General features: G+C 41.5%; 1 protein-coding gene across 1 annotated transcript in view; it reads left to right on the top strand.

Annotated features, from left to right (window-relative positions):
- The first annotated feature begins 826 nt into the window (after nt 1-826).
- Nucleotides 827-27,293, top strand: part of LOC311236269 (inhibitor of nuclear factor kappa-B kinase subunit alpha-like) — a 52,563-nt gene continuing 26,096 nt past the window's right edge. The window contains exons 1-11 of the mRNA XM_084323947.1: nt 827-950; nt 1,564-1,679; nt 1,836-1,930; nt 7,078-7,195; nt 7,651-7,720; nt 7,819-7,907; nt 10,647-10,736; nt 11,146-11,270; nt 17,472-17,579; nt 25,537-25,672; nt 26,961-27,155. Of these exons, the coding sequence (XP_084180073.1) occupies nt 1,575-1,679; nt 1,836-1,930; nt 7,078-7,195; nt 7,651-7,720; nt 7,819-7,907; nt 10,647-10,736; nt 11,146-11,270; nt 17,472-17,579; nt 25,537-25,672; nt 26,961-27,155 (1,131 nt within the window). The 5' untranslated portion in view covers nt 827-950; nt 1,564-1,574. The remainder of the gene's footprint in view (nt 951-1,563; nt 1,680-1,835; nt 1,931-7,077; nt 7,196-7,650; nt 7,721-7,818; nt 7,908-10,646; nt 10,737-11,145; nt 11,271-17,471; nt 17,580-25,536; nt 25,673-26,960; nt 27,156-27,293) is intronic.

Here is a 27,293-nt window from a genome sequence, read left to right as displayed (position 1 = left end):
GTGAGATGTGTTTGTATGACATGAAACCCAATTGCCATATCCTATACAGCTGATTTAATCTATTAAAGCACTTTTATGATGACCAGTGGGTTCCACAACTCTTCTTTTTTATATAATACCTTTGTGCCTGGAAAAAAAGTTTAAAATAACATGTTTTTGAGAGCCCAAAATGTGTACAGCCTCTGACACGTTCCAGAGGTCAATTCAGAAGTCTTTCCACGTCTGAAAACAAACTTCATGGTATATAGAAACACTGTAGAAAGTTGCATGCTTCTTTCATAAAATGCACAATACCTTCCATTATGAGCGTATCTGCCCCACTACTATATCTATTGTAACGTATAATATAACCAATACATGCAGACCCTCATCTCCGCCTTTGTTTACACTGTTAAATTGTCTCTTGTTTTTATATTCAGAGTTAATATTGTTTACACTGTTTATTTTTCTCATATTATTATATTCAGATCTATATTTATGTCTCTACTATTACCCTGGCACCCATACCTGTACATCCCCTCCCCCCTCCCCCATGCTCCTATGACACCCGAATTTCCCCAAGGGGATCAATAAAGCAATATCTTATCTTATATTATTATTATTATTATTATTATTTATTATTATTATTATTATTATTATTATTATTATTATTATTATTATTATTATTATTATTATTATTATTATTATTATTATTATTATTATTATTATTATTATTATTGTTATTGTTATAAGTAGAAGACGTATTTTACAGTAAGGTTTTATAAAAAGAAACATAATAGATCAAGCCAAGATGTTCTGTTCGATCGAACACACCCCCGTGCTTTCTGGTGACGTCATTACTAGGAAAGTATACATTCTTGTGGCGCTGCATTGAGCTGAAAACAAGAGGACTGCTAATCACACATTTATCTTGTGAAAACCCGCCGATGACACTTTCGTAGAAACACAAGGTTTGAGGCGCGTTTCATTTGGTAGTTCAACACGAAGATTGTCTGTGTAGCAGTCACGTTGATGTTTTCTGAGCGTTTGTTTCTTAATGCTAACAAGCTAAATGGCTCCGTCTATTTGCTGGTGTGTGGGTTTCGCTGCGGGATTACTGACATGCTAGTAGCTGCCGAGCCAGAGAGAAAGCTAACATTTGCGTTTTATATATCGGTGGGATTCATGTTAACGTAACGGCTCGTTACTTCCTCGTCTTCCTGACAAGTTAGTTATTAATACACATACCGCGTACTGATAATAAGAAACCAATGACTGGGAGGGATGTGACAACAAGCCACTGACATAATGTAAAACATCAAGTTTGCTAACCAAGCTAACGTTTTTTGCAGGCATCGAATGTAACGTTAGCTGACTGGCTATTCCAGGGTAGTCTCTATTTATCGTTAGTATATCTAAATAACGTTAGAAGGATGACCGGTGACAGGTGCCACGACGAGCCAACATTCTATATCAATGTTTTATTTGCAGGTTTCCTTTTTTCTAATGCGGTGTTACTTGATGTGGATGTTATGTTATTATTATTAGCATCATACGAACATTGGTTGTGACATATTGTTACAGCTTGCATTGCAATGGAGAAGCCTCCCTTCAGACAGAATCAAAACTGCGGAGACTGGGAGTTGAAAGAGAGATTGGGCATGGGCGCATTTGCCCATGTTTACCTCTATCTACATCATGTAAGTTATTATATATTGTTTTTTACCATTGACCTAAATATACAATCTGTCCACACACATTTCTGTTGCAGTTACCAATGCTAGGCCACCCACTTCCTTGCAATGTTTTATTAGTGTTGTGTCACCAAGGGGTGGATTTTGTTCTCACGTCTTTAGGAAACAAATGATAAGCTAGCAGTGAAAATGTGCCGCCTGGAGCTGACACCAAGAAATAAGGACCGATGGAGCAGAGAGATCCAGATTATGAAAAAGTCAGTATTTTTCAGTCTTTCCTGCCTGTTAATTCACAGATGTCCATCGTGTACCCCAGGACAGTTCAGTCAGTATTTGTGAATACATACTACTTTCAGAGCAAGAATCAGTGATGCAATGGGATATAAAATACGGGACTGCTCCACAGACAATGAATGAAGATCTGACTTTATGAGGCCATTCAATCTTTGTGTGAGAGCTTTTACACCCAAATTAGGTTTTAATTCTGGGTTAGGCCTTCTAGCAATGCTAGACTATCAATCTCATTTGGGTGTAAGAGCTCACACAAACATTTTATGGCTATGGAAGCAGCCCCAGATCAGTGTTTCCTCTATAATTGTACAGGCCAACGACAACCCCACCAGGCCAACAAAATATGTGGAATTGTTAAGAAATGTATTTTCGATTATACTCAATGGATCATCCTACAGTGTATTTCTGTCACTCTTTTAGGAGTCGATTGCATTGAGCAAAGAATTCTACTTAATGGCCAGGACCTGTTGCTCAGACCTCACGTTACATCACTGGGGTTTTTTTTTATCCACTTTTTCTCCCATTTTCTATATTTTTCTCCCATCCCAATTTCGTATCATCCAATTCAACCCTCCCCTGTCACGGACGTTGTTTCTTGCCTCCCACAAGCCGGCTGCAATGTGGACGAAGTCATACATAGCACAAGTCCCCTCCGGTACTTGAGGTAACAGCAGTCGCATCTTTTCACCTGCGCAGCTCGATCTCTCAGTGGCGAGTAGTAACGCGTGGGAGGCTCACGCTGCCCCCGACACTTCCTGATTCTACTGCGCAGGCGCACCAACCGACCTGTAGGAGTCGCTGTCCACAACGCCCGATCCCCACCCATCAGTTTCCCACCCCCTAATACGGCCAATGTGTATTAGTACGGACGACCAGCTAAACTGAAAGCAAATGTGGAGCGCTGGGCTCGAACTGACGAGCCCAGCGTCTCCATCATTTCGTGGCGAGCGCCTTGCCCACTACGCCACGTAGCCGCCCTACGTTACATCACTGGTTATGGGGTTGTGTTAGCAAATGTTTTTGTTTACTAGTGGACCGTGGCTGACGGCAGCAAACGCTAGGAACGGGGAACAAAATTAACTTTTTGACTTACCAGCCATTTGTCTGGTAGATTTTAAAAACTACCAGCCAGGCAGATTTTTTTACCAGCCAAAAATTATAAATAGCTTTTTAGTATATCGCCATGTGTTATTATTACTATATAATACTCTCATATGCTATTTTCAATTAATATCATAAACAACATAAGGAATATTAGCATAATTTTGAGTGGACTGAAGGAATGAGTCAGCGTTAATAGTTTTAAATGCAAATAATTTATTGAAACATAGAAGTGGGGTCGGGGACACACACACTGTTTCAACTCACCACCCCTGCATCATATTGTAGTCTAGTCTGTCTTCAAACTTCCACTCCTCTCGAAACCTTTTTATATTTGAATATCAACATTATCTGTGCATCCTCAGTAATCCTCAGTTTACTACAATATACTCCTCTCCTGAGTCCTGACTAGTGACTTCATCGTCTTTCCAAATGCACGCACACACACAGAGAAAGGGAGAGTGCCCCCCCCCCCATTTCCCTTTCCCCAGTCCACACTGTCTGCTGTTCTCTATGGCTCTGCCGCTGATCAGGATTAGCTTGTTAGCTTACGCTAACATAACGTTCATTTCGGGCGATGTGGGCATAAAGGAATGGCGACGATGCAATGCATGTTAGTTGCATTTGACCCGTTGTGAGAAGAAGAAAAAACCACAGACTTATTTCGGCTCGCAAAATAGGCGCACTGCTGTGTAGCTCTGCTCTCAGGGAACAAACTTAACTTTTTGACTTACCAGCCATTTGGCTGGTAGATTTTAAAAACTACCAGCCAGGCAGATTTTTTACCAGCCATTGGCGGTTGGCTGGTACTTATTTTGTTCCCTGGCTAGGAAGTTTGGCTGAGCTTAAAAAAAAGATTGAATAAAGCAAAATGCAATACCTGTAGCAATAGTATTTCATGCAAGCAAGGGAGCATGTCCAACATGACCTAGCTGTGCACTGTTATCAACGTATTGCGGGCCAGTCATATCTCCAGATGCAGTTAGCTAGGGGTAGCAACGTTAGCGCTAACTTATTGTGGAGAGAGGTCTAACAATCAAGTCTAACAACATACTGACCGCTGACATTACTCTTTGGAATGTTCCTCTTCTGAACTTCCTTGTATTGGAAGTACTGGTAAAACTAAGATGATCCTAGATGCAGGTTCACAGCACCCCACCACCTCCAGTTCATCCCCATATATTTAAAACCCCCTTTCACTTTAGCTATAAAGGGTCAAATCAGCACAGAAAGAGTGAATGAATGTCACTGAGCAGTGATTTATGGTGAACGGGTCCCTTGGCAGTTTTTTCCTTCCTTAGGTAATAGCTAAGAAAAATACATTATTATCCACAGCAGTATTAATGGATTTAATTAGCCTTTACATTTTTATATATATATATATTAGGGCTTTCAAAATGAATGCTTTAACTTTGGAGATTAATTGATAAATGATTTAAAGCATTGAAATAAATTAATCTATGGAGTGAGAAATCTTCAATCATAGCGCTGCGGATATAAGAAAGAGGTCTAGCTGAATCAATGTTGATGGTTTTGTTGAACATTTGTATTTCACAGGAGAGAAACTGTATTCAAAGAAAGCTATTAAAATAGCCTTTGAATCGAGATTGCGTTCGTCACCAACGCCGGAGACGCTGGATTCGCCTGTTCGAATCCAGCTCCCGGCGTTGTCACCAGCTTGGCTGGCCGTTCACACTAATACAATTGGCAGTATTAGAGGGTGGGAAAGCTGGCGGGGTGGGTCCGGGTCGTTGTAAACAGCGACTCCTACAGTTCGGTCGGGGCGCCTGCTCAGCGCGGATAGGATCTAAGGGGGGTAGTGTGATCCTTCCACACGTTACACCCTCTCAGTGAGAGTCCGTGCTGCCAGGTGAAAAGAAGCGGTTGATTGGCTAGAAGTGTGTCGGAGGAAGCATGTGATAGCCTCCACTCTCCCAGACAGACTGTGGGGGGTAAGTGCGCAATGATCAGGAAGGGGATTGGGAATTGGCATAACGACTAACATTGGGAGGATAGGAGAAAATCGGAGGAAAAAGGAGGGGGGAAAAGATAAAAAATAAATAAATAAAATAGTCTTTGAATCTAAATATACTTTCTTTGTGTTGATTTTACATTCATTCCATGATTTTACTCAAGTAAATATCTGTTACAAGCTTCGGTCTTAAAGGAAAACTCCAACATTTTGGGAAATTAGCTTATTTAACATCTTCCCTGGAGTTAGACAAGAAGATGCATACCTTTTTTGTCTCTGTGCGTGCATTTAGCTTTGGGAACGGTCGCTCCGTTAGCCTAACTTAGCTTCATCACTGGAAGTGAGGGAGGACAGTAGCCTGACGTTCCCTACAGGTTTGTTGATATTCTCATTCATTCAAAGGATCCGAACCGATTGAAGTTTATGGATACCATGACTTAAAATCATCTTACCTTGACGATTAAAAGCCTCCCCAATTTAGAAAACAGTAATCCAATGGCTGGTATTGATAATATAATACTAACTGCTGCACGCTCGGAGCTAACCGGAGCTAACACAGAACAGGATGGTAAAGCAAATATAATTACTTCCTTTCTGGGGTTTTCAAAATAAAAGTGCGATGTTTATAGCAGCGGAAAATGTTTATTTTGTACATTATCTAACGTTAACACGAACCTAAACTAACTTTAGGTTAGCTGTAACGTTAGTTTAGGTTTGTGTTAACGTTAGATAATGTACAAAATAAACGTTTTCCGCTGCTATAAACGTCGCACTTTTATTTTGAAAACCCCAGAAAGGAAGTCATATTTGCTTTACCATCCTGTTCTGTGTTAGCTCCGGTTAGCTCCGAGCGTCCAGTAGTTAGTAGTATATTATCAATACTAGCCATTGGATTACTGTTTTCTAAATTGGGGAGGCTTTTAATCGTCAAGGTAAGAGGATTTTAAGTCATGGTATCCATAAACTTCAATCGGTTCGGATCCTTTGAAGGAATGAGAATATCAACAAACCTGTAGGGAACGTCAGGCTACTGTCCTCCCTCACTTCCAGTGATGAAGCTAAGCTATGCTAACGGAGCGACCGTTCCCAAAGCTAAATGCACGCACAGAGACAAAAAAGGTATGTATCTTCTTGTCTAACTCCAGGGAAGATGTTAAATAAGCTAATTTCCCAAAATGTTGGTGTTTTCCTTAAGTAGAAAAATGCTATTTTTAATCTAGATTAATTACAGAAAATTGTGAGATTAATTAGTTAAATTTTTTTTATTTATTGACGGCACTAATATATATGTATCTGTCATAATGCATGAGAAACTTATAACAATAACTACATGATACATCAAATTAAGAGAAATAGATAGCTTCATGTCATGGTTCACAATTGACTGACTATAGCCTAAATCTAAGAATAAAGGGGTAGACTAGTTTTTCTCTCAATATAAAATGTTTATCCATATTAGTGTCCATGGCTCAATTAGCATAGACTGCAGTGCAAACACAGCAATACGCGTAAGTTAGACTGTGAAATGCATAAACAATTAGATGCTTATAAAAGTAATGCCTTCCCTGAAGTAGCACGACACAGCTAAAACGTTCCATCTCTTGACGTCAATTACTTTGAGTTCTCTCTCTCTCAACCAGATATTTGGTGATAAATGGCTCGCTCTCAACTGCAGCAGTGGATGTTTGATTTAAAACACGCCAACTTAAATTGACCAAAAGAACAGTTGTTGGAAAATAACAGTTTGGCTTGGAGGTACAAATATCGACAACAACACCCCTGTCTGCACCCAAGCATCTATTACATTTCTGGTATATAGTTGCTATAACATATAACGGTAAAACCTAACCGATTAGCCTAAACTGTCTGAAATCGTGGTCATTTTTATGAATTGAAATCGTACATTTTTGAGGAAAGCAACAGTTGGGATTAGAGGATCAAGAAAAGAGGGTGGAGTTTGACTTGTTACTTTTCCAGTGTGATTTTTCTCCCAGTTGGAAAGGGTCCAAGTTACACACTTGGGTTTGTTTTCTGCTTCAGGTTGAATCACATCAATGTGGTGACAGCCAGAGATGTGCCAGAGGAGATGAAGCACATAGCCTTAAACGACCTTCCGCTGCTGGCCATGGAGTTCTGCTCCCGGGGGGACCTCAGGAAGGTGAGGCGTCGGGGAAGGAGGGAGAGAGAGAGCACCTAATACTAGGGTCCAGTTGACGGTGGTCATTGACAAAAAACGTTCTAAATTTAAAATATAATGAAATTTGCCTATGATAATACTTTTCGGTCAAAGTTAATAAAATTGGCACCATCGCCTTGCTAATATTTTAGCTATCACGTCACCTCTTGTTTTGTTTTAATGATACTTACTTACAAGCAAAATGATGATTTATGACTTGGAATTTTCATTCTTGTATAAGTGTCCCACAGCATCAAATAGCTTTGAAATGACTGATTTACACATCATAACAAACGGCAAAGCCTACTCGGGTGCAATAAAATGTATTTTGCAATGAGTTATTTAGTTTGTCTGGGAAACCTTGGCACCATGTTTAGACAGTAATATATATATCGTCTACAGAGATTCTGATACCATTATGTATGGTTGGCTTATAGATGCTGAGCAAACCTGAAAACTGCTGTGGTTTGAAAGAGAGTGAAGTGGTCTCGCTCCTCAATGATGTTGGTATGTGAATCATGTTTTTATTATGTACATCATGTTCAAGTGTTTTGTACTGTTTTCACTAGTGGCATCGTGTCTTGTACAAATGCTTTGTGTTATAGGATCTGGCATACAGTATTTGCACGAAAACAAAATCATACACCGAGACCTGAAGCCTGAGAATATAGTGCTCCAAGATGTCAATGGAAAGGTAGGTGGGTGGTTGGGTGGGTGCGTTGGTTGGGTATCTTCCTTCAAAGATTTTCCATACCGATACCTTGACTTCAATACTGGTTCCTGAACGATACTTTTTTCAATAGCAATTTTCTGAAATCTTTTTTAACAAACAAGATTTCATTACACATACGGTACAAATCCTTTATTTTAAATGTATTTTATTTTGTAATGGCCTATTCAAAACATTTAAAAAACTTGACTGTTTGCGAAAATAAAAGAAAAACGAACCGGTACTGTTTTTCAAATGGCAGTATAGTTTTGAATTTGTAAACCATTGAAATATTGAGGCAGATGTTTTACTTTTTTTCTTTCCATTTTACGGAGCACTGTAATGGAGGTTGCTGTTCTGCCTTCTCACCGCTAGGTGCTCCCCTATAATAAGAAATGGAAAAGTCTGTACCTTGTGGATTGCAGATTGCGCTGCATAATGAGTACGATATGCAACCATTGATCCATCAATGAACAGATATAAATTTGACAGAAGTTATTACTGTCTATTTTCTGTTTTTCTCCCCATCCAATTTAGTCGCCGTGCCAATTCCCCCCCTCCCCTACCTGGCTACTGTATGCATGTTCTCCTACGAGTCGGTACAAGGGCGTCCCGAAGCCGACCGCACGCTTCCTTCAATGCGTGTGGCGACTGCCAGTGACGTCTTTTCACTTGGCAGCGAGGACTCTAATTGGTGAAGTGTAACGTGTGGAAGGGCACGCTATCTCCACCAAGTCCTGCCCCCGTTGAGCAAGCGCCGAGACCTGACCTGTAGGCGTCGCTGTCCACAACGCCAGATTCCCACCCACCAGCTTCCCACCCCCTAATACTGCCAATTGTATTAGTATGAACGACCAGCCAAGCTGGTAGCAACGCCGAGAGCTGGGCTCGAACCCAGCATCTCCTGCGTTGGTGACGAGCGCAATCTCCGCTACACCACCTGACCGCCTCGTTGGTTTCTTTTTTAATTAGAACCTGTAATCATGCCTTTGCAGAAAAAACTGCTTTGCGGATGGTAACGTATCCGTCAGTTCACCCTCTCCAAAAGTTTTTGTCCATCAAAGCGGACACAAATCTGGCAGAGACACAACATTAACCCTGTCCAACAACTGGATACTCATTGGAAGTGAAGTAAAAACAGACCTAGACGCTCAGACACAACGGATGATGGTGTTGTCGGTGCTGAAAGGACAGCACAGACACAGTCTATTGGAATTGCGGTGATACGTTTGGAAAAAGCGAATTCATATCTGATATGGGAAAATAAATAGGCCTATCTTGGAAAATATCCTTACATTGAGATACATTTAGTGGTGAATTACGCCTTTAACAAGCTAACTAATACTGTAGGTTAGATCAAGTTGACTGGACGTGGTTCTAGGAGTTACTACGTATGATCTGATGTTGACCGGATGGGCGGGGGGTCGTTTATAATTCCGTGGGCAACGTTATATCATTCATCTAGTGTGGGTGATATGATCATCAGAGCATTTAGTAAAGAACACGTTGGAAAATAACGCTGGATCTTACCGTATCTTCCTCGCGCCGTTGGGCGATGAGCGTGGAGCAGAGATATTCTTATTATGGGATGTATAAATACCCGATCCATTTCCAGGTTGTATAATAGTATATACGTCCAAATCATGTTGTTTGTCGAGTTATTTGCACCGATCGGTGTTCACTGTGTCAAGATGGAGTCCTGCTAATGATAGCGAGTGCCCGGACGAAATATGGGTGAGCAGTGAGCACCACTTCATCCACATGACTTCCTGTTGGGGCGATCTGCCGATCGGCCACCAGATGGCGCTCTTGAACTGTTAGAGAGTTGAGTGGAGCTCAGCAGTATATCTCAGGTCCCCGGGGGAGAAATATGATTTCGATCACAGATTTTTGATTTTTTTTTTTTTTTTTATCAAATATTTTTCTTTTCTTTTCTTTTCAACATGAAACAAAACATATATCACAAACAATACAATAATAATACATAAAAAGACTTCCCAAGACAATAACTTAACACCACATGACAAGACAATAACTGATACAGACTGTACAGTGATCATCCTACATGGACACTCGCTCGTTCTCCCCCACCCCCCGCTCACCCAGATTTTTGAAATATTGATATCAAAGACGTGTTACGGCGTCTTCGGCAGAATGAGCATGGCGGGCAATGACTAGTTTCGGCGTTTCCGGCGATTAAAGTGTTAATCTTAATGCATTTCAGCCTTGTATTTAGTTAGCTATCTATAGCCATAAGCTAAAGCAAAAAAATATTTGATCACTCCCAATAATTTACCAATTTCAATTTACCCTCTCTTACATGTAGCTTGACCGAGGAAAGCAACACTTGTGATTGGAGGGTCAAGAAAAGAGGATGGAGCTTGGGATATGTCAATTGGCCTACATCAGCATAATAAATAGTTTCTAGAAATAATAATCTATTCGTTTTGAAAGTCAGTTCCTCTCAGACAAGATATTTAATCATGATCTGCCACATTGGTCTCCTTTACTGGCTGCACTGACACCTTGCACTTGGGAGGAATGAGGCTTAGATTATTCACTTGTAATTATGACTGAAGTTTCAAAGCCCAAATGCATGGTAATCAGGACAGCCCTAACTGACATTTACTTGTTTTCTTTACATATCAAGTTTTGACCATTTTCTGCAATAGTGATGTGCGTCTCGGAAGGAAGTGTCTCACCTTTTCAAATTTTGTTGTCCAGCTGGTTCACAAAATCATTGACCTGGGCTACGCTAAAGACTTGGACCAAGGCAGTCTGTGTACCTCTTTTGTCGGCACACTCCAATACCTGGTAAGTAGTGTACCCCAGAAAACATTCAGCATTTCAGTCTATATGTTGTGTCTCACGTGTGGATACTAGTTACTACAGAGGTTAACTGGTGACTCACTGTAATAGTAATAGTAAGGGAGGATGAATCTATTAGAAGTTGTTGTGCAAAGTTTGTCAGAGGAAAGTAACAGTTGTGATTGAAAGAGGGCAGAGCTTCAGATACAGTAGGGCTGTAACTATACATCAATATGGATTGATGCACTGATTCAAAACGACAATCCCATAAATCGATGAAATGTACATATTGATTCACGATTGTTACATATTGCAAAACAAACGGTTGCAGAGCAGGAAAGAAAGAAAAGAGAGCGGGATTGGAGATATGTCAATTATGACTATCTATATTGCTTCATAATGTTGTCTTCCACAGGCGCCTGAGCTCTTTGAGAATAAACCCTACACTGTCACGGTGGACTACTGGAGTTTTGCCACAATGATATTTGAATGCAGCTGTGGTTTCCGCCCCTTCCTGCACAACCTCCAGCCTGTCCAGTGGTAGGTGGAGAGAGGAGTGGAAATTCTGTTATTAGGGATGCTCCGATATTGGTATCTGTATCGGCCGCCGATATCAGTAAAATAGCTGGATCGGCTATCGTAAAAAAAAATCGAATAAAAAAAAAAAAAAAAAAATTTAATAAGAAATAACCATTCAGTACATTTATATCTGTTAATTTGTTACATTTAGTTTCACTAAGTTAGGAAAGTAATGTTTTAAGTCAAGCCTGATGTTGCCTTGCACAAAAGAATGATACCAGTCTCTTTCACACAGTGACTGTGAGGCATACAGTTTATTAATTGAATGAATGAAGTTTATTTTCTGTCTTTGTTTACAACAAATCAAAAACACACTTGTGATCCTTTACAATTCTTAACACTTTGATTGCCAGCCATTGTGCCCATCCTTGTGCCCATCCTTATGCCCAGTCTGCCAGTGCTGTAACCCTATGGAGATGTTTACCTTCTTTGCAGGGCTATAACTTTTTAAATATTATAGCTATATCGACATTACTATGGCCCATTCAACATCGGGTATCTATCGTTCCGGATGTGGGAACGTTATATTTTTTCATTCATACATTGTTGTGTTAGTACCGTCGAGAATATAAGTATGTTTTTAAGGTTTTCTGCAGTAATTCCTAAAACGCAAGTTATAGGCCCTGACGCATATGATAGATTATCGATTGGCGTTTCTTTCCTATACACGCTATATTAAAAAATTCAAATGTATATGATTGGTATACATTATGTTTCATCATGCGTGAAGGAAAGGGGGGGGGGGTCGTTTATAATTCCTTGATCGTCAGTAACGGCTTTATTTAGTATGGGTTGATACATTGCTCAGATGGATTGCCATGAAATGAATAAACAATCGGGCTGAAAATAACGTTATATTCCTCTTACCGTTCGCAGATGAGACTGAAGGAAAAATATTCCAATTATTTGACGTCGATCTGCTAGATCCATTTCCCGTTTGTATGACGCAATAAATGCCGAAATCATATTGATTATTGCGTTTAGAAAGCGATCCCATGCACTCGAGTGTGTATCTAGACCCACATTACAAGATATTACTGCCGGAGGAATTTCCTCGATGCACCGAGCGCCACTTCTGGTTTGGCTTGGAATGTAACTTGCCCGACATCCACCAGGCGGTGGTATTGAGGCGTTGCAATATCGGACAGGGTCCAGCTGCAGTCCCGGAGGGAGGCTGGATGAATTATGAATGCCATGGCGAAAAAATGTAATATTGACTCCAAAAACGAGTTAACTAGTTTCTGGCACACAACGCATGGCGGGCAATAACGAGTATACTTGTTTTTGGCGTCCAATGTGTTAAAAACTAAATATATTTTAATATAAAAAAAACATGGATAATTTTTTTTTTTAAACTTTGTAAAAAGAAGTTGGGACTATCGGTATCGGTATTGGCCGATACCCAAACCCAGGTATTGGCCGATACCCAAACCCAGGTATCGGTATCTGTTTCGGGACTGAAAAGGTCAGATACTTGTAGCCGGTATTGGGCGGATACCAGGCTCAAACTGGGGTATCGGAGTGTTTTTCCCCCCATTCTGAAATCCCACACCAAGAGCCACAAATCATCAAATCTAAATGGCATGCAACACTTTTCTGCATTTTATGAAAAAGAAATGGATTGTAGCGTAATAAGTTTGTCAAAACTAATGGTCTATGTCTATACTACTTATAGATACAGTAAAAGTAATGGATTGGATTCCTGTATCGGCTGATCCTTAAAAGTATATAACTCAAAATCGGTATTGGCAGTCAATATCGGGTTAGTCCAAATCGGGTATCAATCAGTAAAATAAATGGTATCCGTCCACCCTCAACTGTGACTGACTGTCGGCATTAACTGGTTTCACTATAACCTAGGGATAGGACTTTCTAGCAAAAGTGCTATTCGAAAATTCGTGTTTCATAATATTGAATATATGACATCTTTCACCATCGTAGCCTATAATAACACCATTGCATTGGCCTATAAACCAGCTTTAATAAACAAACGGTAGCATGTACCTTTTTTTTTTTTTTTTTTTTATTGATATTTTTTGCACAAATCTCTCCAATATTCAAAACATCTCTTTCCACATCATATGCAATTTCCAGGATTTGCCTTTTTCTTTTTTGTAAGAACATACAAAACATGTAAAGGACTCATACAAATACATTAACAACTGACATGGAAAATAAAAAAAGACTTACGAAAAAGAAACATACTATACTATACATTATGCGTATACATCCCTGATATATATACTTTGCATGTAGACCAAACTACCTTCGAGCAGGTATGTGCTGCATCCTCTATCGGGATGCCACCCTTCTCCATATTGCATGTGAGAGAAAGCGCCCCAGACACATGCAGTTGTGCATGATAACATGCATGCACGCATGTCTCCAACACATGTATGTGGGTACGTGTATCACGTAAGCATGTGTACATGCCTCATATGTGTGTGTGTGCATCTTCCTGGTATGTGACTGTACTCCTATCTCTTGTGTGTGTCTCGTATCCATGTGTGCCTCTGCCCCCTATGTGAGTGTATATCTCAGATAGGGCTGGGCGATATGACCAAAAACGTTATCGCGATAAAATTATAAAATTATTTTCATATAATTCGATATCGATAATTATCGTCGATATAATGTCCGTCAAGTTTAATTAACTTCTTATGCTGCTGCGAATGTCTCAAGTCGAGTTGATGTCGTCATCAGTCTGCGCACGTTAGCCGACAAGCGGAGTATCTCATGACAATAAATATGACACTAAAATACTCTCTTCCGCCACAATATATTGAAACGAGGTCCACTGTATATCCCACGTGTATATATATGTGCGTCTCAGCTACGTATGTGTCTGTCTCCTATATACATGTGTATCCCCCATATGTGTCAGTGAAAGCCTATATTTCAACTATGTGTATATGTAGGTGTGTGTATGCCTATTTCCTATAAGTGAGTATGTGCATGTATGTGTGCCCCTGACGTGTATAACTTATCCCTGTGTATATGAGTGTGTGTAAACCTATTATGTACACATATGAATATGTGTATCCTAGATACTTGTATGCGGCTATACCTGCGCACATGTGAGTGTGATAGAGACAGTGACCGTTCCATAGATACACCATCCGGACATAAAATACATGAGCATGTGCATCTTTTTGATCAATTAGGCCAGGGGTCAGCAACCTTTACTATCAAAAGAGCCACTTTTTCCCCTTCCCACAAAATAAAATGCTCAGGGAGCCTTACAACCTATTTACCCTTAAAATGAAGATAACACAGTGTATAACGTTTTATATATCCCCAAGCATACCCCACATTTAGCATAAAACGCTATAAAAAATACTGGCTGTGTAGACCTATTTTTAAATAAAACACAGAAGAGGAGACAAAAACACTGGTGTCTGTAGACCGACTTTGAAATAAAACCCTGAACTATTCAGGTATATTTGAGTCCTTCCCTTATTTGTGGAACATTTATAAAATAAAAAGTAGTCTACTTTGAAAAAAGACTACCATGTGTAGACCTACTTTGAAATAAAACACAGAAAAGGAGAAAAAACACTGGCATCTGTAGACCTACTTTGAAATAAAACCCTGAACTATGCAGCTCTATTAGAGTCCTTCCCTTATTTGTGGAAAATCTATCGAATAAAAAGTAAATTTTTCGTTGTTCGCAAATTTCGCACCACATATCGGGCATACAGGTAAGCCTTTTGTTGACCAAATATCTTAGTTGATGAAATATTTTTTCATTTCGGTGTCAATAAAAATAATAATAAATAATTTTGGGGCCAGGGAGCCGCAGCTGATTGGCTAAAGAGCCGCATGTGCCCTCTGAGACGCAGGCTGCCGACCCCTGAATTAGGCTATGAAAATTAGGCTGCCTCTAAATATAAAAAGGAATGAAATAAGTGTTTGCTTCAATAATAAAAATAAAAAAAATGCATTAAAAAAAGAAAGTAAATATTTTTTTACAAAACGAATATTCGATTGTACAAAAATGAAATCGATCTAGGGGCGCCCTCGTGGCGCATACCATAGTGCCTCGCGCACCTACGCGGCCGACCCGGGTTTGATCCCAGCACCTGACGTTATTTGTCGCATGTCCTCCCCACCTCTCCTCCCGTTCGCCCTCTCATCTGTCGGTCCTGCGTGACCAAGAAAAGCTGTAAAAATGCTGAAATCGATCTTAACACTTTGATCGCCATGGTTAAATTCATAATTTACCATCCCTAGCCAGCTCTATTTGTCTATGGAGAAGTTCCCCTTCTTTGCAGGGCTATAACTTTTTAAATTGTATTGCTAAATTGACATTATTATGGCCCATTCAATGTCCTATATCTATTGTTCAGGGTGTAGCAACGTTATACTTTTTAATTCACATATTCATACTAAAATACGGTCTAAAGTATAAGTATGTTTTTATCGTTTTCTGCAGCTTTCTCCAGAACTTGATTTATAGCCCTAAATGCATTATATTGATGATCAAATACAGTTTGATAGCGATCGGTGCCAGATAAAAAATGTCAACTGCACGTAGTTCTAGAAGTTACTACGTATGATCTGATGTTGACCGGATGGGCGGGGGGTCGTTTATAATCCTGTTTCTCCCCTGGGCGATCCCCCGATTGGCCACCAGATGGCGCTCTTGAACCGTTAGAGAGTTGAGTGGAGCTCAGCACTATATCTCAGGTCCCCGGGGGAGAAATATGATTTCGATCACAGATTTTTGAAATATTGATATCAAAGACGTGTTACGGCGTCTTCGGCAGAATGAGCATGGCGGGGAAAGACGAGTTTCGGCGTCTCCGGCGATTAACGTGTTAATAACGGAAACGACTATTCGAATCGCTCCCATCCCTACTATAACCATGGTTGGAAAACCCCTCTCACAAGTCACTTTGTTTGTGTGTGCGGTGAAAACTAGTTTGTTGTTTTGTGTGAGTGAGTACCACTGCTGCTAACGTTAATCACAAGCAGAGAGGAGACTTGGCTGTGAAAGTGGCAAAGGGAACCGATATCCCCAGCTCATATGCGCCAAAAAGCACCTTAAATTGGCAAAAAAAATTGTTTCAAGGATCACCTTTTATTTAACAAAGTGATGTTTGGTGAAAGTTAGATTTGCACTTTATAATATTATTTTTTTTTTTTAAGTGAAGATTGGTGAAAGTTAGGTTTGCACTTCAATCCCAATAGGGAAATTCATCTTGGTTTGATTTTCTTTTTGTGTCAAATAAAAATAAAGGTTATTTGAATGATTTCTAGTTTTCAAGTGAAAAAAATCGATAAAAATCGTAAATCGGATTAAAAAAAATAAAATAATCTGAGATTTTATTTTTAGGGCATATCGCCCAGCCCTAGCGGGGTGTGACTGGCTTGTTTTAGGGAGTTGGGAACCATCCCCGAGTTGAGGGAGGAGTTGATGGTTTCAGCTCTCATTCTTAAATTATAAATAATAATAAATTATTTTTAAGTAGCCAAATGTTATACCATCAAAACTAACTGGATAATTGATGATAATAAATCCTTCAGTTCATTAGCTATATTATATATTAAGGAATAATTTAAAATCATTAACACTGCTAATAGGCCTCTCTATCTCTCCCCCTCCGTGTGTGTGTGTGTGTGTGTGTGTGTGTGTGTGTGTGTAAAAGTCTGATATAGGATACTCAATCATACAATCACAATGCAGAAAAAGATGTCATGCAGCCTGTGACCATTTTATTCAAAAGATAGATATTTATGTGTGTATATACATATACACAGGTTATTTTCTCTTCAAAAAGAAATTATTTATTTTATAATTGTGGAAATCGTGATAATCCCTCAGACTAATCATACCATCGAATTGTGACATCCCTAACATCCCAATGAATATTACAGTCGTTGGGCAGTTTTCCGTTTTTAGCCAGTGGATTAAAAATATCATCTGCGCTCTAGTTACCTTGGAAAGGGCTTTTTAGCATTTCTAATGATGCTTACAGAAATAAACATTAAGACTAATTTAAGAGGCTCGCAGAAACAATTTCTTCACCGTGCCTCGTGAAATGCAACAAACGGACCATGAATGGAAATCTCAAAATATAGCTTTTAGTGAAAAAAAGTATTATACTGAGTTCATGTAGGATGGTGGACCAGTAAAATTCTCTTTCTTCCAACCCTCAGGGCCAGCAAGGTGCGGAATAAAGGTCCAAAAGACATCATGGCTGTGGAGGAACTGAATGGAGAAGTCAAGTTCTACACACATCTTCCCTACCCCAACAACCTCAGCAGGTTAGAGAGAAACCATGTATGATGATGAGATATGCAAACAATAAATGTAGTGAGTGTTTCCTCTTTCTCTTTGAGGGGGGGGGGGGTGTGAAGGCTACATTGTAGAACATTTATAAAAAATTAAATTGGTACAATGGTTTATGGGTTAAAAATGTTCTGGTTAAAGTGTTTATTGACCCACTGAAGTGACTGATGGATTGAATAGACCAGTGGTTCTCGGACGGTTTCTGGTCAAGGACCCCAGAATTGATAGGTAATTGACCAAGTTACCCCCATCTGACAAGATATTTGATGTTGCATATGATTTTATTCAGAATTCCATACCTGTCTATACTGTAGGAGAAGAGAGCAGAATAGTCTTATACACTCTCTCACTGTACTAACTTCTAATGAAAAATATATATATTTAATTAATATATTAGTGAAATTAATTCATGAATATTCCCCATTTAGCACTCTGAGAACCATTGGAATAGACACTTGCTAGGGATGGAAAGGATTAATCACTGTGTGATGTGGTCGTCGACGACGATACAAATACAAGTTCATCTAGTATGCCAGAACAAAGCACTGCATTTCAGTGGCTCGTTAATTTAATAATACAACTGCAATTTGCATATTTTATATACACTTTAATTATGAGGTTCCCTTGGTGACAGTGACACTGTACTCTTATTTGCATAAGAGATTGGCCTCGCTATAATGGACCTAACTAATTTGAAAATGTTATTGATTAGGGGACAATGAGGGGTATGGATAGCTATTAGCCAGCCAACCATGTTGTGAAACATACTGCGAGATCATATTCACTGTTTGTCAACCATAGGCAACATTACTGATGGCTTGTTAGCATAACATTAGCTCACTAGCATTCGTGACGGGTCTTTTCCAAGCAGTTGGCGCTTTTGTTTTTTTCACACTGGCACCCAGCCAACTTTTGTTGTGTGCGGCGTGCGCATGTCCTTTTTAGCTTTCTCTCGTTGTCTTACTTTCTCATCTAGCCCCCGCACCACGGTGACATACTTCTATGATACATTACGGACACACACGCGGCCAACTTTTCATAGATTCAACCTACCAGGGAAATAAATGATGTCATCTTGAGTTTTACAGAGGTTGTGTTTTTTTTCTTTATTTTTTACTAGCTGGTTAGTCGATTCTTAACACATTGGACGCCAGACCCGAGTATAGTCGGGTTAACTCGCCGACGCTTGAGCGCCAATCACGAGTATAGTCGGGTTTTAATCGTTATTTCTTTTATTAGCGATATCTATTCATTTTCATCCATCCAACCTGATCTTATCGTTGGGAATGGGTCTGAGCTCGCAAAAGGGCAAACACCGCCGCCTATCGTCTCCCGGATGGTATTGCACATCATTGGATTGGCTGGGGCTGTGCATAAAAAAAAAAGGCCGGTCCAGGTTTTCCTTCTCTGGCATGCAGTATCGTTATACCACATTGACTGGGGACACTCTGAGCAGCGTGGATTATGTGTTTTGGATATATAACATTGGATCAATAAACTCAATCAATATTTGGAATGGCGATCAGGAATTGGATTAATCTTTTTGCAGGACATCAGATGTGAGGTAAGGACTCTATGTTACCAATCTTGGGTTAATCAGATGTTTCTTTCACAGCGATCACAACGTGTCTCTGTGTGTGCCGTTGGCGCCGACCCAAGGCTGGGATAAGCGATTTTTCAGCCCACTTCTGTATCGTGCATGAGGACACATATACTATCGATAATCTAGCGTTTATTTGAAAACTATTCATAAATCAGCCGAAAAATGACGACGTGTTTTGTGTATTCCACTAAAGGGCTATTATCGGATCTTTCTCTGGAATTACTAGAACTCTCCGAAACTATACTTGTATTCAAATGTACAGATGAAAAAACAATCCGTTTTGTACATGTTGACTGCAAGCAACTCATTGATAAGCGACTGGTGTATTAGACCCATAGCCATAATTTAAGATATATTTTAAGCACTCGCAAATCTCCCTGTCATCCCATTGATTAAAGCGGCGACCATCTAGACCAGGGGTCGGCAATTAGGTTTGCTCATGGGCCAATTTTTCCCCAAGCGATTGAATGGCGGGCCAGGACCAAAAACAATGGCTAATTTAATATAATGATAGTGAATTTTTTTTTAACTCTGTCAAAATAAACGAGCTGCATAGGTGGCATAATAAACTGTAAGCGACATACTCTATGTTTGCACTGTCTTTTTTTCTATTATAAAGTGCCTCTCGGGTGCATAACACATGAACAGATCAGTAATTTGATTTTAATGCAGGTGCTCGCATTATAAATCGAATGTATTATTATTATTATAACGCATGAACAGATCAGTAGGGGGGGCATTTGATTTGCAGCACCGCGGCGGGTGTATTATAAATCGAATGTATTATTATTATTAAAACACAACTCACCATAATGCAGCCCTGCCCTGGGCTTATTATTGTTTCTGTTTCGGTCCTCCAAAATCCCTGCTAATGTTTGAAACATGTCAAATGTCCACTGGCGTTGAATGCAACTACTTTATCTTGTGCCAACTTGAACACAGTCGCTTCATTGCCTCGTGTTGCCATGTCAACACGCGAGAGTCACCTGTTGCGATAAACCTGTATTTTTAATTTTTAATTTTATTTTTTCTCCCCATCCCAATTAGTCGTTGTGCCAATTCCCCCCCCTTCCCTACCTGGCTGCTGTATGCATGTTCTCCTACGAGTCGGTACAAGGGCGTCACCGAGTCGATCGCATGCTTCCTCCGAGACGTGCGCCGACAGCCAGTGACGTCTTTTCACTTGGCAGCGAGGACTCATTGGTGAAGTGTAACGCGTGGGTGGTGAAGTGTAACGCGTGGGAGGGCACGCTATCTCCACCAAGTCCTGCCCCGCTTAGGAAGCGCCGAGACCTGACCTGTAGACGCATACTCAAGTCCTGTGCCAACCAGCTGGCCCCAGTGTTCACCGCCATATTTAATCAATCCCTGGCAGAGTCAGTGGTCCCTGCCTGCTTCAAGATGTCTACCATCATCCCTGTACCGAAGAAACCCTCCCCGACATGTCCAAATGACTACAGACCGGTGGCACTCACCTCTGTGGTCATGAAATGTTTCGAGAGGCTGGTCAAGGACCACATTTGTGCCTCCCTCCCCAGTGATATGGACCCTATGCAATTTGCATACAGGACAAACAGGTCCACCGACGACGCGGTCTCCCAGGTACTGCACAGCACCCTCTCGCACCTTGACCGTCAGAAGGGGGGCTATGTGAGACTGTTGTTCATTGACTACAGCTCAGCGTTCAACACCATAGTCCCCACCAGACTGGTGGACAAGCTGATCGAGCTAGGTCTGAGCTCCGCCCTGAGCGCCTGGGTACTGGACTTTCTGAGCGAAAGACCCCAGGCGGTCAGGGTGGGGGGTCAGACCTCCAACACCATCACCCTGAGCATCGGGTCCCCCCAGGGCTGTGTTCTGAGCCCCCTGCTGTACTCACTCTACACACACGATTGTGTGGCCAAGTTCAGCTCCAACTCCATAGTGAAGTTCGCAGACGACACGGTGGTGGTGGGGCTGATCTCGGACAACGACGAGAAGGCCTACCGGGAGGAGGTTGAGGTACTGGAACGCTGGTGCCAGGATAACAGCCTGCTCCTGAACATTGGTAAAACCAAGGAGCTGATCGTGGATTATAGGAGAGGACAGCAGGAGACGCACACACCACTGATGATTAACGGGGCTACCGTGGACAGGGTGAGCAGCTTTAAGTACCTGGGGGTCCACATCTCAGAGGACCTGACATGGTCAACACACATAGACACAGTAGTAAAGAAGGCGAAACAGCGCCTCTACCACCTGAGACAGTTAAGGAAGTTCAGAGTATCGGGGAAGATACTCCAGTCCTTCTACTCAGGAGCTGTAGAGAGCATCCTGACCGGAAACATCACTGCCTGGTATGGAAACAGCACGGCACAGGACAAGAAGGCCCTACAGAGAGTGGTGCGCTCAGCCGAGCGTACCACGGGTATTGCACTACCTCCCCTGCAGGTTCTATACAACAAGAGGTGCAAATCCAGAGCCTGCAGAATAATGAAAGACCCCCACCACCCCAATAACAGCCTGTTTCAGCTGCTGAGGTCAGGCAGACTCCTGCGAACCCCAGCTACTAGGACAGAGAGGCTTAGGCTTAGCTTCTTACCCCAGGCCATCATAGTCAAGAACAATGAACATTGAGTACCACAGAACACTGAACTATCCAAGTTCAAGTTCAAGTTCTTTAATAGTTGTCATACAGAAGTACAGAATACTTTCATACAAAATGCTTCTTACTGTTACGCTCCAGAGACTGTGCTAGACAAGATGGTATCAAATAACATAATATAGCATGTAATTTAGAAGAAGAAAAATGAGGTCACAGTGTTCGGTATAGACATATGTACAATGTTCAATGTTCTGAGTTACCATATAATATACAATACTATGCAGTGTACTAATGTACAGTACTATCTAGTGCAAAGCAGAAATGGGATGAGGTACAATTTTAGGTACAATTTACAGTAAGGTGTACGAGTTGTAGTGCAATCCTTCATCAATAAATATAAAGTGTGGGGAGTGGGTGCTACAGTGTGTTTGTTTAAAGTGAGTGTGTGCGTGTGGATGTGTGTGCTATGTGCGTTTGGTGGTTGTTGTTGTGTAGTGTTCATTCATTGTTCGTTTAGCAGCCTGATGGCCTGGGGATAGAAGCTTCTTCTGAGTCTTTCTGTGCTCGCCTTGAGACTCCGGTATCGCTTGCCTGACCGCAGCAGTTCAAAGAGGCAGTTGTTCGGGTGACTGGAGTCTTTAATGATTCTCTTAGCCTTGCCCATGCAACGCTTGTTGTAAATGTTCTGGAGGGTGGGGAGCCCCCCTCCAATTGTGCGTTCGGCTGAACGTGTCACTCTTTGTAGTCTGCTTCGGTCTTGTGCAGTGCTATTCCCAAACCAGGAGGTGATGTTGCCGGTCAAGATGCTCTCTATTGTACATGAGTAGAAGTTCTTAAGGATCTTCTGACTGACTTGGAACTTCCTTAGGCGCCTGAGGAAGTAGAGGCGTTGTCGTGCCTTCTTCACAACACTGTCAATGTGTGTGGTCCATGTCAAGTCCTCGGATATGTAGGCTCCGAGGTACTTAAAGCTGTTGACTCTCTCAACCGGTGCCCCGTCGATGCTGAGGGGGCTGTAGTCCTTGACCCCCGACCTCCTGAAGTCCACAATCATCTCCTTTGTTTTGCTGACGTTCAGGGAGAGGCTGTTTTCCTGGCACCATCCCGCCAGGACCTTGACCTCTTCCAGGTAGGCCCTCTCGTCGTTGGCAGAGATCAGGCCCACCACCACTGTGTCGTCAGCAAATTTGATGATTGTATTGCTACTCCGCTGAGCCACACAGTCGTGTGTGTACAGGGAGTAGAGGAGGGGACTCAGAACACAGCCCTGGGGGGCCCCTATGTTGAGGGTGATGGATGAGGAGGTGCAGTTGCCTGCTCTCACCACCTGGGGTCTGCCAGTCAGGAAGTCCAAGACCCACTGGCAGAGGTCATAGCCCAAGCCCAGGCCCCTGAGCTTGGCTATGAGTATGGAGGGGACTATGGTATTGAATGCCGAGCTGTAGTCGATGAATAGCATTCTCACATAGTTCCCCTGCCTCTTGTCCAGGTGTGATGCTGCTGTGTGCAGCACATGGGCTATGGCGTCCTCCGTGGACCTGTTGGGGCGGTATGCAAATTGCAGGGGGTCCATGTTGATGGGGAGGGAGGAGCAGATGTAGCCCTTTACTAGCTTCTCAAAGCACTTCATGGCTATGGAGGTGAGAGCTACAGGGCGGTAGTCGTTGAGGCAAGCAGGCTTGGATTTTTTGGGTACAGGGATAATAGTGGACTTCTTCAGGACTTCTTCACACATAAGCACACATGAGCACACACACGACACGCACGCTGTGCACGCTCACACACTAGCAGCCACTTTAACACTTCAACATGAGCGGGCACACACTCATGCGCACACACTCACACTTATTGCCAAAAGGAAAGGCCACTTTAAATCAGTATTAGCAACAGTAACGGTGTATTGCACTACCAAAGCTACCTAGCATGTCCTATATGCTCTGTAAATAACTACCGTAATTCCTCTAATAGTAACCGGGTCTCAAATACAAGCCGGGTCTCTATTAATGGCCGGGTGCGCTCTTGAGCTAAGCAATTATAAGCCGGCCTCCTAATACAAGCCGGCTTACTAATATACTGAGCTGCATACTGAGCTAGTTACTTGATTTCACTTTGAAAACGTTGAAATGACCAGTGACCACCTGTAATTGCACTGTTTACTATTTCATACAGTACTTGGTTGGTTTCAATAAATGAACCCAGTACATTTTACTGGGTTCAAACTGACACAAAATGTTGATTTATTCATTATGATCCGTTTGAAAATTTGAAATATAGGCCTCCCTCTTATACAGGCCTCCTCCTAATACAAGCCTGGTACCCGCTACAGTTGAAACAAATACAAGCCGGGGTTACTATTAGAGGAATTACGGTATGTACAGATACCGATTTTGATGTCGCACCATGTTACCTGTTATTGCACAATTTTCTTTGTATTGGATTCTATTATATGTTGTACCCACTGTATTGCACATCGTTGCGGGCAAGACCACCCGCATTTCATTGTATACTCGTATGCCGTGACAAATAAAACTCTTGACTTGACTAGACGCTGTCCACAACGCCAGATTCCCACCCGCCAGCATCCCCACCCCCTAATACTGCCAATTGTATTAGTGTGAACGGCCAGCCAAGCTGGTGGCAACGCCGAGAGCTGGGCTCGAACCCAGCATCTCCTGCGTTGGTGACGAGCGCAATCTCCGCTACGCCACCTGACCGCCCATAAACCCGTATTTTAAGTATGACTCCTGTTTATTAAAAGAAGCTTTATGTGTCTTGGAGGTCGTAGGCTCCTCTTCTGGCTCCTCAGTTGGTATTTCCCCGTTGCAAAGAAGCTATCCAAAGACGTTTGTTTTGTTTTTGCTAACGTTAAGTCTCTCGCATGATCACATCCCAAACGCGGAAGTGAAAGTGCGTTAGGGAAAATATACACGCGGCCCGGTGGGACTATTCCATTGGTTCTCCCAGTCCACGTGACCATTTCTAGCATTTCAATTGGCTATAGTGACAGACATAGATATGATGAATAGATAGATACAGCTTCACAAAGACACTCTGGCGTCACGAGTAGGGATGTCTGATATTATCAGCCTACCGATATTATCGGCCGATATCGGCAATAAAATGTGATATCGTAAAATATCGGTATCCGTTTAAAAAAAAAATATTTTAATTTTTATTTCTTACATTTCTACAACCTTTATTTACCCAGGCAAGCAAGTAAGAACAAATTCTGATTTTATTTATTGTCAAAAGTATGCATAATGTTGTGTTAATTCCACAACAAGAGATATGTAATGTTAATTACCTGAAATTATTCCATTTTTTTGGGGGGGGGGGACCCTGCATATATCGGTATCGGTTGATATCGGTATCGTTAATTAAGAGTTGGACAATATCGGTATATCGGTATCGGTAAAAAAGCCAATATCGAGCATCCCTAGTCACGAGTGAATATTTCCTGCGCGTAAAAAATAAATATCATATTCTCAAAATAAACTGACGGGCCAGAAATTATTGCTGGCGGGCCCATTTCGGCCCGCGGGCCGCCTATTGCTGACCCCTGATCTAGACCTATATTCGCCATATAGCTCTGGAGCTGAATGTGTTAAGGATCTTTGGATTGTCAGTGAAATAAATTGAAATTACAGTCCCTAAAAAAAACTACTATTGATGAGATTGATCCTCACTTTGATAGTGGTGGGTGCTCATTTACCAGCCCAGGTGTTTATTTGCATTATTTTTGCAGGACACTCCTGGAGTTGATGGAGGCCTTGCTGCAGCTGATGCTGAAGTGGGATCCTGTCCAGAGAGGAGGCAGAGTGAACCCTGAAAACAAGAAGCCTCAGTGTTTCGAAGTGTTGGAGCAAATACTGAACATGAAGGTGAGTCACATTGCCGTCGCATAAGGTGAATTATCTTTTAGATGTAGGCAGGGCTGTTATGATTATAATTTTTTGGGTTTCAATTCAACGTTTTAGTAATTATCAGCAAATAATCAAAGCGTCATTCTTCTGGTGCACAATGTTTGTTATGTGTAAATGAGAGCTATGTAGCAGATATGACTAAATTAATGTTGGATTATTCTTTAATATAAGCTATTTCTTATGCTCACGTAGGCATATTTTTAGATTGGTAAAAAATTAAATTAAGCATTGGAATAGTGATTTTGGCATTGGCTACCTGGCAGCGAAATTGTAGCTTAGAAGCATTCTGGTCAGGCCTAGATGTAGTTCTGGTCATGGCAACAATAAATAATCTTAGGGATTCACAGATAGTCATAACAAAAACCACACAACTGACTTGATTGTCTGCATCTTTGGCACATAACTGTAGAAAGCAACATACTGTAGAGAAGCAACATGCTGTAGAAGCAACATATTGTAGAAGCAGCATGCTGTAGAAGCAGCATGCTGTAGAAGCAACATGCTGTATAAGCAACATGCTGTAGAAGCAACATATTGTAGAAGCAACATGCTGTAGAAGCAACATGCTGTAGAAGCAACATATTGTAGAAGCAACATGCAACATGCTGTAGAAGCAACATGCTGTAGACATATTGTAGAAGCAAAATATTGTAGAAGCAACATGCTGTAGAGAAGCAACATGCTGTAGAAGCAACATGCTGTAGAAGCATGCTAGATGTCTACATCTCCTACAATATGTTTTGTCCAATAACTCAAAACTAATGGTTTATGTCTATACTGCTCAGTAACACCAATGGGCTGGATGGAGTGATACTGAAGGTGTAGAACGGTCCTTTCATGGGATGTTTAGAATGTTGGAAGAAGCAACGGTTGCTTTGTGCAAAGCAATGGTTGCTATGTGTTGATAAATATATACTATACTATATATTAATTAATGTAACTAATATTATACATGAGAAATATAGCAACACAAATAGTCATTTGATGTCTTATTACTGGACTTTGTAAGCAAGTCAGTGGAACAGTAATATCATGCTTTTCCTATGTTTTACCTACTCTACGACTGCACAGAAATGAGACATTCCCTGTCAAAGTGTTTACTAATTGTTACAGGCAGCTCTGTTGGAAGAAAGAGAACTACCGGTACACATACATTCTGCGCAAAGGCCTCTGTTGGTATTGGCAGTGAAAAAGTGGTTATTGCCCTAAACACTGTTCCACTGGTCATCGTCTCTTCGGCCGTCAGGTTGTCCACATCCTGAACATGACGACGGCACAGGTCCACTCGTTCCAGCTGGTCCCAGACGAGAGCCTCCACAGCCTGCAGAAGCGCATCGAGGCGGAGGCCAAGATAGAGGTGGCCAACCAGGAGCTCCTGCAGGAGACGGGGGTGTCGCTGGACCCGAGGAAACCTGCTGCACAATGTGTCCTAGATGGAGTGGTAACACAGAATCTGTTCTCTCTGTACATCTATTCTGGGGGGCGGCCCAGTGCTCAGCACTGGTGCCAACATAGCAAGCAGGTCCTGGGTTCAAACCCCATCAGGCGATCTCTGCTTTAACCCCCAAATACTCCTTGA

This window comes from Notolepis coatsorum, assembly GCF_963971535.1.
Source record: "Notolepis coatsorum genome assembly, chromosome: 10".
NCBI classification, from domain to species: domain Eukaryota; kingdom Metazoa; phylum Chordata; class Actinopteri; order Aulopiformes; family Paralepididae; genus Notolepis; species Notolepis coatsorum.
This window is presented reverse-complemented; position numbering and strand designations above follow the sequence as displayed.